The following is a 12,348-nucleotide window of genomic DNA, read 5'->3' as shown; positions in this document are numbered from 1 at the left end:
CTCATCGAACGGGAACATCCTGGCTGCTTTCTGTCGAGCGTGAGAAATTTTCAAAGAATTTATTTTCGTGAACTTGGTGCTCTACAACAATGGCGCCTCGTTTTGGTGCTGGACGGCTGTTATGAATATTCAACTTACCTGAAATAACGCCCGGACAGTAAGCCTCCCGTAAACCATCACAGATACTTTTTTCATTTTTCATTACTTTATTGTCCCATCGCTGGGAAATTCGGGTCGCTTCCTCCCAGTGGAAAGCTAACAGCAACGGAGTCGCGCTACCCAGGTGTCTGCGTGTTTAGGTGTATTCAGCCACCTGCACTTATGGCAGAATGACCAAGATCTTTAACGTGCCATTGTGGTGACACGGGGGTGGGAGATGGATACCGTCTCTGGGTCTGCACATAAAGTTGACCCGTGTCCGTCCCGGCCCGGATTCGAACCAGCGACCTCTCGATCACAAGTCCAGTGCTCTACCACCTGAGCTACCCGGGCTTTTACACACAGTACAAACACCCTTCCATTTGAACGCTCACCAAACGGGAACATCCTAGGTGCCCTACGTAAAGAGCGAAATTTTTTTAAAGAATTAATTTTGCAGATTGTCAAAAATGAGTTACTTCCCTTCGGGTCTCATTCTATCAATGTAAACTGGCGATAGCCGTGGATCGATGATTATCAGAATGTTTTTAGACCGTGGTGCGTTTTTGCGCTAGACCTAACTTTTAAAATCTAAATAATAAATTGACAGCTTGTTACAAAAACATTCTTTAATCATAAAAGAATTCTTTTTTCATCAAGACATGATCAGTACAATTCGAAGTTTTGAAAGTTTGAAAAAAGAAAAGCCTGGAAGCAGGATCACGCAAGGGTCGTAGCAGACGACGGTTTATGCATATCGCCGTTCCTCTCAACAGTCAAAAGCCATCGCTAGAGTTCTTGTGAACCACAGCCGTTTGTTTCGTGCATAAAAACGTGCAATTGTAGATAAGCTCACATCGAGTCGCATTCAAATGACTAACTGACGACTACATTGTGAAAAAGGGAAACTGGATCACACGGGTTCACGATGGCTCAGGGGTTAGATAAACCACGCAAAAATAAATTCTTTGAAAATTGTTCGCTCTTTACGGAGGGCACCTAAAATGTTCTCAATCGGTGAGTGTTTAAATGAAAGGGTGTTTGTACTGTGTGTAAAAGCCTGACCGCATCTGTGATGGTTTACGGGAGGCTTACTGTGCCTTTAACCGGGTCGTGGATGTTTAGTACGTGTACAACTGGAAGGATGTTATTATATATGTGTAAGAGCCTGGATGTTCTATGGCGACTCACCAGATGGCTTACATGGAATGAAAGGTGTTTTACGGGAATATAACATCATGAGGTTAAATTTAAAATCAACACCAAACGTATTTCCTTTTAAGCAGCCTCTCATTAGTTGCAAGTTATCAGGTAGATTGGGAATCGAGACATGTGTAGGAATGTGTTCGTGTGTAGAGAGAATCAAGGACTACTGGACACATTTTCATGAATCTTTTCATTGACAAATCTTCCAGATGAAATTCATACACATTTTAATTATTAAAAAAAAAAATTGGTTCGATAAATGTCTTTGGTGACGTCATATTCGACGATCTCAATGTTCAACTAAATTTGTTGTGGTCAAAATTTCGCTGACTCAGTACGGATTCCGGAATTGCTTTTAGTTAGGAAGCTTAAACAATATTAAATAAATGTTCGTTTACAATCTAACAATGACAGTTATACATTCACAATGATAGCACTACTTTCTTTATCAAGTCCTGAATCCAAAAATATGAGTGTATGTCACTAGATGTTTACTCTGAAAATGTGCTCAGAATGAAAGAAACTAGGTTTATGCAAAATAGACACTTTCTTCAAATGCTACGCGGAGACGAGCGCGAGCCGTCTCGGTCTTCGAGGTTTTGCCAGCCAAGCCTTACTAGAACCAGTCCCGGTGAAGACTGATCCCGGATTTTTAGTCTTGATTTAAGTTTTAGGAACTCATTAGCTTAACACACAAACACTGCCAAACATACAGAACACAAATAAATCGTTTTTAAGGAAACAAAATTGGTCTGGAAATATTGCAGCTGTCTGTCTCGATCGGCAACAGTTGTTATACTTTGTCTAAATAAATTCAATTATCCCATTGCTGAGAAATTCGGTGGAAAGCTAACACCAACACAAACCCAAGGTGTACGTGTGCGTGTTTATGTGATATCAAACACCTGCACTCCTGGAAAAATGAGGTCTTTTACGTGCCACAGTAATGACACGAGGGTGGGACATATGGATAGCATCTGTTAGTCTGCATTCAAAGTTGACCTTAACTGTCCGTCCCGGCCTTGATTAGAACCCCCGACTCAAGGAACGCAAGTCTAGTGCTCTACCAACTTAACTACCAGGCCCCTTTTTCTGTGTAGGTCATTTGTATCATTTTCTAATTAAAAAAAAAAAAAAATAAACCTGATAGAACTTTACACACAAAAACTCACACACTCCAGACACACACACACGCACACACACACACACACACACACACACATACACACACACACACACACACACACACACACACACACACACACACACACCAACGCACACACACACACATACACATACACGCACACACACACACACACACACACACCAACGCACACACACACACACATACACATACACGCACACACACACACACACACACACACACACACACACACACATATAGACACAGGCACACACACATACACATACACACACACACACACACACACACTACACACACTGAACCAGTAAGTTCTTGTTATCTGTAATCAACGCATCATAACCAAAAGCAAGTGTACACAATTGAATGGCATAGAAACATACCCTCTGTGCTCTCTGTTGAAGCGTAATGCTCAACAGAATATGCCACTGGCCGTAGCGTGGTGATGTCAACTGGAAAATGGCACGTTATGCTACCCGTTTCACCTCTCGCAACCGGTGGAGCAGTGCATGTGACCTTTCCTGAAAGTAATGAACACACCAATTAGTCACCTGTACCGCCATATTATGTCCTTCAAATTACAAGAAGACAAAACGCAGCAAGGAATATCAACACGTGCAACAAATGAAGGTTGGCCATGCAAGTCTGAAAAAGATGGACGGAACGCACATAAATAGTAACAGAGAGTGTTCTAGGTTCGATTAGAAAAGAATATATGGGACGTTTTCAAAAACTGTCGCCAAATCGGTCCAACTTTTTTCGAAAAATAAAGTTTCTAAAATCGTTATTTTGATTTTAGGTCAGGAATCTGCATTCATTTATTCGTTAAAAACTGAAGTAAGCCACCTTAATGACGAGTATTAAGAACAATATCTTCAAAACGCGTTTCACAAAAATGTCGTATGCATGGAAGTTACATTATGTCTGCAATTAGCGTATATTTTGCGTATTACTTGACACTGTCTTCATTTTTGTGGCTGCATGCTGCCCCTGAATGTAGTTGAATGTAAAATGTCAAATAAGCATATCTTTTCTTTAAATTATACCCCCATGTTTTCCCTGCCTCGTTAGGGGGATAATTTGCGCGCCCTTGAACTTGTTTCTCGATGAACATGGGATGCCATTCTTACGATAACCAAAAAATTGCCTTCTCCGGGATGAACGGAGAAGAAACATTCTGAAAAGACAATTGAAATCCCGCCGATAAACTATAAGACAGGCAAATAAATGTCTACTGCTGTCAAAGACGCTTTTATATTTGAAGCAATAACAACGTCACAAAGCTGTTCTGAGTTCCGTGGTAAGCGGGAACGCTCATTCACCGATCATTTCATAACAATAGTCAGATTCAGAAAACAAAACCAGTGAGACTAACAGCCAATGAACTATTTTATTCAGCTGCAAGTTGCGACTAATGTTTTCGCAGCAATGTTAGATGCTGACCAGAGAAATCAGCTTTTAAATCTCTACGAAAACGAGCACGTATGACAGAGCAAAGTTTGTTCTCTTTTATAATAAAGGATAAGCTTATATTTAACCGTCGCGCAGACGATAAAATAGATCTCAAATATGCACTGTGTAACCCAATTTTGTCAGGAAAATTCAAACATAATTATGTCACTGAAATATGCAGTTTAAGACATGACCTATACACAAGTACGTGTTCAGTGTGCACAGTGGAAACTGGCCCGAGAATCGTAACAGTACGGACCGTAACAGTTCGGACATTTTGGGTGTTTTTGATTTCCCAATTTCCAAAGCGTCGTCGCTTTGAAATAAACTTGTGTGTTCTGGATGAAAATCGCCACAAACTGTGTGATTTTGAGGATTTAAATCGAACACTTTTAATTCGAAAGTACCGTAACAGTACGGACAACATTTTGAGGGACATCTCACCTTAGTTGTAAGGCAGCAAAATATTGGTGTTCTAGATGTAATCTGCAATTGTTTATCTGTAGTCAATTAATTGACAAAAGAATTATCTTCCTTTTGATTTAATTAGATCTGAGTTTGGCGATCCATATTTTTGAGTGTTAGCAATTTTCCTCAATCGTAACAGTACCGACATTTTTTGTGGGACCATCGGTTTTTTCGTATTATGCACCCATAAAACCATGATTCAATAAAAATGTCAACTTTAATCAAAAGCAATTAATCGATACTAAAACATGGCCAAATTTCATGATTGTCCGATACTGACAAACTGTAAAATTTTGATCTGAAAGATCGGTTAACGACCGTAGGACAAGCGTTTTTCGGTACCCCTGTGTCAGATAACTTACTCTGCACAGAACATGTTAAGAGGAAATGGTATTTTTAATACACGAAGTTAATGTCTCTTGGACAATGAACAAAATTATAGCAAATGTAGTCTAGTTTGATACAAGACGCAACGAATGTGAAGAGCCAAATTGCGGTGTAACAGGCCATTTTCACACATAGTCATTTTTGACCGGGAGGTCATTCTGGGCAAGCTGATTTTGACCGGGAGGTCATTCTGGGCTAGCCAATTTTGACCCCCCCCAGTCAGTTTTGACCCCCCCTTCAAACGTTCCCCCTTCAAACGTTAAGAATAAGTACGTTAGGACCATTTGAAACGAAATATATGTATGTGTGCACAAAATCTGTTGGAAAAATGATAAAAAAAATTAAAAAAATAAAAATGAAATTCTAAAAAAAAAAAAAAAAAAGTTTTGACGCTTCCTGTGAAACTTAAAAAAAAAGTACACTAAGACCTTTTAAAACGAAATGTACGCATAAATGAATGCATCTATGCATCTCCACAAGTTTGGGTGGGGGGTCATTCTGGGCTAGCCCAGAATGACCTCCCGGTCAAAATCAGCTAGCCCAGAATGACCCCCCGGTCAAAACTGACTAGGCCAGTCAGTTTTGACCCCCCTTCAAACTTCAAGAATAAGTACTTTAAGACTTTTTAAACCGAAATGAATGTAAATGTGGACAATATTTGTTGAAAAATTGACATTACAACAAACAAAACAAAAACCCTTAACTCTAAAAAAAAATAAAAAATAAAAAGTTTCGACGCTTCCCTTCAAACTTCAAGAATAAGTACACTAGGACCTCTTAAAACAAAACATGCGCATGTATGTATGCATCTATGCATCTCCCCAGGTTTGGGGGGGGGGGGGGTCAAAATCAGCTAGCCCAGATTGACCCCCCGGTCAAAACTGACTAGGCCAGTCAGTTTTGACCTCCCCTTCAACCTTTAAGAATAAGTACTTTAGTACCTTTTAAAACGAAATATATGTATATGAGCACAGTATTTGTTGGAAAAATGATTTTTTAAAAAATCAACAACAAAAATCGAACAAAACGTACTTTTTTCACACACAAAAAAAAAGTTTCGACGCTTCCTTTGAAACTTCAAAAATAAATACACTTGGACCTTTTAAAACGAAATGTACACATATAGGTATGCATCTATGCATCCCCACAAGTTTTTTGGGGGGGCAGTCATTCCCGGTCAAAATCAGCTAGCCCAGAATGACCCCCCGGTCAAAACTGACTAGGCCAGTCAGTTTTGACCCCCCCTTCAAACTTCAAGAATACGTACTTTAAGACTTTTTAAACCGAAATGAATGTAAATGTGGACAATATTTGTTAAAAAATTGATATTACAACAAACAAAACTAAAACCTTTAATTATTAAAAAAAATTAAAAAAAGTTTCGACGCTTCCCGTCAAACTTCAAGAATAAGTACACTAGGACCTCTTAAAACAAAACATACGCATGTATGTATGCATCTATGCATCTCCCCAGGTTTGGGGGGGGGGGTCAAAATCAGCTAGCCCAGAATGACCCCCCGGTCAAAACTGACTAGGCCAGTCAGTTTTGACCTCCCCTTCAAACTTCAAGAATAAGTACTTTAGGACCTTTTAAAACGAAATATATGTAAATGTGCACAGTATAAAATCGAGAAAAAAAAATCCAAAACAATTACTTTAAAAAAATAAAAATAAATTATAAAAAGTTTCGACACTTCTTTTCAAACTCCAAGAATAAATACACTAGGACCTTTTAAAACGAAATGTACACATATATGTATGCATCTATGCAACCCCACAAGTTGTTTTTTTTTCTTGGGGGGGGGGGGGGGGGCAGTCATTGACTGGCCTAGTCAGTTTTGACCGGGGGGTCATTCTGGGCTAGCTGATTTTGACACCCCCCCCCCCCTCAAACCTTAGATATATGTAGTTATATACATATATGCATAAATATTGTTTCTAATCGTCTTAATGTACTCATTCCTTAAGTTTGCGGGGGGGGGGGGGGGGGGTCAAAATTGACTAGAGGGGGGTCAAAACTGACTAGCCCAGAATGACCTCCCGGTCAAAATAGGCTAGCCCAGAATGACCTCCCGGTCAAACTGGGCTGCTTCAAAATAGACTGCTACACCGGTGTAACAGGCCATTTTCACACATAGTCAGTTTTGACCGGGAGGTCATTCTGGGCTAGCCAATTTTGACCCCCCTCAGTCAGTTTTGACCCCCCCCTTCAAACGTTAAGAATAAGTACGTTAGGACCATTTTAAACGAAATATATGTATGTGTGCACAAAATCTGTTGGAAAAATGATCTAAAAAATAAAAAAATAAAAATAAAATTCTAAAAAAAAATTAAAAAAAAGTTTTGACGCTTCCTATGAAACTTTAAAAAAAAGTACACTAGGACCTTTTAAAACGAAATGTACGCATAAATGAATGCATCTATGCATCTCCACAAGTTTTGTTTTTGGGGGGGGGCAGTCATTCTGGGCTAGCCCCCCCCCCCCTCAAACCTTAGATATATGTAGTTATATACATATATGCATAAATATTGTTTCTAATCGTCTTAATGTACTCATTCCTTAAGTTTGCAGGGGGGGTCAAAATTGACTAGAGGGGGGTCAAAACTGACTAGCCCAGAATGACCTCCCGGTCAAAATAGGCTAGTCTCTCCCGGTCAAACTGGGCTGCTTCAAAATAGGCTGCTACACCGGGGACAGCTTTGGCAACATTTTTTGAAAACGTCCCATTTTGCAAGTACCTTGCAGTTTTATTCAAAACTGTGGCACATTCTGCGCACACTACTTTGATGACATAAGCGAGTACGGGACATAAAAACCTACTCATAGATATGAATAAAAACAGGCTAACAGTGAATAAGTACACCACATATATTTACAAGCAGATATATTACTCTTAACAATCTTACTGTGATAATACAGATTGGCACAAGTACTTGGCACATAAACAGCCACATGCGCGTGTACGTTCGTAGTAATTATCATCATAACATGTCCTACCTTCTTTGGCGTTTGTCGTTAGTGTTGCTGTCCACAAAGCAAATACAGACAGCAAGGTAAGTTTCATCTGAAAAAAACATTATCTTGAGAATAATGATGACACAGGCAAAGACACGATGTTTCTTGTGTGTGTTTAATTGTGTTTTAGTTTTATTTGTGTTTGTTGATTTGTTTGTTTCAGAAAAATAGTCCGTGTAGGATGTAGCTGAGTTTGCAGAACATTGGACTTATAATCCTAGGGTCGCTGGTTCGAAACCAGGCCAGGACGGACACGGGTCAACTTTATGTGCGGACTCAGAGACGATTTCCATGTCCCATCCCCGTGTAACCACAGTGGCACATACAATATCTCGGTCATGTGTTATTTGTGCATGTGGCTGATTACACCGAAAAAAGGCACACGCCTGGGTATAGATCGACTGTTGTTTCTGCCATGACGCGACGCGAATAGTCCAGCAAACGAAGGAAGCGCTACTCATTATCTGTAATCCTGATTACTGCAGCTGATGCATGCAATATGTTCTCAATATTGTCCTTTAACAACAGATGCTGAAGCAAATTCATATATATAAATATATAAATATTTGTTAAATGTTAGTATTCAAACAGAATGTTGACGTACACACGATAAGTGCACAGTTGTTGTTGTTTCCGTATTATTTGACTTTTGCCATGCAGTGCCATCATACTTCGTCGCAACCGATAGTGTATTTACCAATGTTTAGCAAACCGGCACGGTTGGCCTAGTGGTAAGGCGTTCGCCCCGTGATCGGGAGGTCGTGGGTTCGAACCCCGGCCGGGTCATACCTAAGACTTTAAAATTGGCAATCTAGTGGCTGCTCCGCCTGGCGTCTGGCATTATGGGGTTAGTGCTAGGACTGGTTGGTCCGGTGTCAGAATAATGTGACTGGGTGAGACATGAAGCCTGTGCTGCGACTTCTGTCTTGTGTGTGGCGCACGTTATATGTCAAAGCAGCACCGCCCTGATATGGCCCTTCGTGGTCGGCTGGGCGTTAAGCAAACAAACACCAAAAAAACAAACACAATGTTTAGCAAAGGCATGTCCCGACATGCTAGAAACGAGGCATAATTATGACACTTTAAAAAGTAGGTACAATAATATCGAGTAGGACGTACGCTACATGGCCTTATGATTTTGCTTTTCATGACTGGTGTATTGTACAGTTGGTTGCTTTGTTAACGTCCTATCAACCTATATAGTCATTCAGGACTGATGTAAACTTGGTTAAATATAATGAAGCGAACGAGAGAGAGAGAGAGAGAGAGAGAGAGAGAGAGAGAGATAGTCAGACAGACATACAGACAGACAGACAGACAGACAAAAACATAGACAGATACATACAGACAGGCGGAGAGCCAAAGATACATGCAGAGACAGACAGAGAGAGACATAGACATGGAGAATACTACATGGCTTGCTGTGTCTTACCAGATTTACACGAGTTTTTTTTTTATATTGAACTGCGAGCGAAAGCGAGCTGTTCACTATTTGAAAAAGCAACGAGTGTAAATCTGGTACGAAACAGTTAGCCACATGTAGTATTCTGTTTATCCTACATAAAGTATTTACGTGTATTTCACTGAAAATGTCCTGCAGTCGAGGCAACTAACTTGAAGACGCTTGTTTTGGAACCTCGATCTCTTCTAAAGCATCGTGCAATCTATTTCGTCAAAGTAAAGAAACGTCACTCTAAAAGTGTGGCGTGACGTGTTAGTTCTAAAAATTCATCGAGGGTAATTTTATTTTCTATAATGACGTTTGTTTCGGTGACTTTGGCATCATAAGCAGTGGAAAAACAGGTCCCTGCCAGACTTACTTGACATAATAATAATAATAATAATAATAATAATAATAATAATAATAATAATAATAATAATAATAATAATAATAATAATAATAATAATAATAATAATAATAATAATAATAATAATAATAATACGAATATTTATAACGCGCACATATCTCACCAACAGGCGACTCAAGGCGCACATACACTCATTCACACACACGGAGACTTAAAGTCACCAACACACACACACACCATCAACCATTAAAATATGTACAGTTATTCAGGGTGGGATGGGGTGGGCAGTGTAGAATGCATGGATTATGTGGAAAAAAGGAATGTCTTGAGTGCAGATTTGAATGATTCGAGGGACTGTTGTTGACGGAGGGGGAGAGGTAGTGTGTTCCATTGGCTAGGTGCTTGGAAAGAAAATGAGCGTTGACCTGCTGTTTTGAGTTTGGTGTGGGGGATGTTGAGCTTGAGGGAGTCGGCAGATGATCTGAGTGCTCGTGAAGGGACATAGAGAGAGAGAGAGAGTCGGAGAGATAGGCAGGGGCGAGACCATGGAGGCATTTGTAGGTGAGAGTGTTGATTTTGTATGTAATACGGGCAGGAACGGGCAACCAGCTGATTTAGGAGGGGGGTGATATGATCTCCTTTTTTCTTTCGTAAGACAAGACGGGCAGAGCTATTTTGAATGCGTTGGAGACGAGAGATAGAAGAAGAGGGAAGACCTCATTTACATGATATACACATGTGTGATTTGAACGATTATTATCTCACGAGTGTCTCTCTCACGTATGTAGGATAAAGACAATTACAGAGTGCCAGAGATAGAAACACAGAGAGAAAGAGAGAGAGGGAGGCACAGGCAGCCACACTGTCAGATACACAGACAGAAACAGACACATGGAGAGGCACAGAGAATGAGACATAGGCCGAGAATCGGAATCCAAAGCATATTTTAAATCAGCATGCAGCGTCATATATGCCTGTTTACGAGTTTTGAACGAGCTGTTACCTATGACGGCTTACTAGTGCCAAAACCTGGGGTTACCCATTATCACGTGATAATTACTAATTAACGCTGTCAGTTACTGTTTTCACTCGTTAGTTACTCATTTTCACGGGATAATTAGTGATTTTCACGGGAAAATGACTAATTTTTAGTTTTGGCACTAGCAATCCGTCAGGAAGTGAGCCAAAACTAAAAATTAGTAATTAACAGGTGAAAGTTAGTAATTTCCCCGGGAACATTAGTAATTAACACGTGAAAATTGTAATTATCAAGGGAAAATTACTAATTTTCCCTTGATAATTACAATTATGAGGTTTTGGCACCAGTAAACCCTATGACGGCTTACTAGTGCCAAAACCTGGGGTTACCCATTATCACGTGATAATTACTAATTAACGCTGTCAGTTACTGTTTTCACCTGTTAGTTACTCATTTTCACGGGAAAATTACTAACTTTTAGTTTTGGCACAAGCAATCCGTCCGGAAGTGAGCCAAAACTAAATATTAGTAATTAACAGGTGAAAGTTAGTAATTATTCCGGGAAAATTAGTAATTTCCCCAGGAAAATTACTAATACACACGTGAAAATGGTAATTATCAAGGGGAAATTACTAAATTTCCCGTGATAATTACAATTATGAGGTTTTGGCACTAGTAAGCCGTCATAGTTACCTGCCCTCACGAACGTTCTGCAGTGTGTGTTGTTATGCAACAACTACAATGCGGAGTGAATACCGAACGTTATGACGACAGGAACAATACAAATACAGCGAGCGCTTTTGAAACCGACCATTGCCTACAGTGGGTAATATCATGACCGGTTTAACAAGCAAAGAGACTAGTCTGTCTACTCATGTTTTCTTCTTCTGAATAACGGTGCTGACATCACGTTTCCGAGAACACAGGTTAAATGTTGGGTGCGTGAGTGAATCGCGTTATGATTTCGTTTTCTCTCTCTTTCATAGTAACAGTCGCTGTGTGTGCGTGCATGCGTAGTTCTTACCTTACTTATCAGCATCATGGTTACAACTCCAGCACACTCCGTCTGTATCTCTCTATCGCATATAATTATGTCTGTAAGCAAAGTGTTCAATATCGTTTGGTACACATTAGAAGAATACGACCGGACGTTGCCTTGTCATACTGTCAGTTGTCCTTGTTCGTTCGTATTAGTCCACATACTAACGGTTCTCCAGTCGAAAACACACCGTTTGCACCGCAGCAACGAATTACACATTTCCAAATTGAAATACCGTTGTTTGTGGCTTGCTTGTTTCGAACAACATTGTAAGAGAATGAAAACACAGGTAGACAAGCTTGGACAGAGTGCACTATCTTCAAAGAGCTGTCTGAACATGCCTGGGCTTTAGCCGATCTAGTCATGTTGAATAACAGCGTATTTATAGAGTCTACATGGCATGATAGCTGGGGAAACACGAATGCAGTCGAAGTAACCAGGTAGGACAACGCTGACTTAGTGAATGCCACACTGAATGCGTGTTCATATAGAAAGCGTCTATACATCCTGTGAAGAAAGCATGCACTGAATGGCAGTGCTGACTGTATTTGTTAATGTTACGTACTTCACAAAACTGTGCTGAGTTCTGATATGATGTTGTTATATTCCGTTAAACATTCAAATAGTCTAAACAACACATTCTGTAAACTATATGTGTACGTATACGTACTTATCCCCATACCGCTGACGTTA

The 12,348-nt window shown here is 40.0% G+C and overlaps 1 protein-coding gene across 1 annotated transcript in view; it reads right to left on the bottom strand.

Moving 5' to 3' along the window:
* The window catches only part of LOC138974600 (uncharacterized), a 25,237-nt gene extending 13,206 nt beyond the window's left edge, over positions 1–12,031 (bottom strand). The window contains exons 1-3 of the mRNA XM_070347321.1: positions 11,641–12,031; positions 7,812–7,878; positions 2,890–3,027 (exon numbers count right to left, since the gene is read on the bottom strand). Coding sequence (XP_070203422.1) covers positions 2,890–3,027; positions 7,812–7,878; positions 11,641–11,658 — 223 coding nt within the window. The 5' untranslated portion in view covers positions 11,659–12,031. The remainder of the gene's footprint in view (positions 1–2,889; positions 3,028–7,811; positions 7,879–11,640) is intronic.
* Positions 12,032–12,348: the final 317 nt, after the last annotated feature.

Source organism: Littorina saxatilis, linkage group LG8 (genome assembly GCF_037325665.1).
Source record: "Littorina saxatilis isolate snail1 linkage group LG8, US_GU_Lsax_2.0, whole genome shotgun sequence".
Taxonomy (NCBI): domain Eukaryota; kingdom Metazoa; phylum Mollusca; class Gastropoda; order Littorinimorpha; family Littorinidae; genus Littorina; species Littorina saxatilis.
The sequence above is the reverse complement of the archived record's forward strand: the minus strand, read 5'-3'. Positions and strand labels throughout refer to the sequence as shown.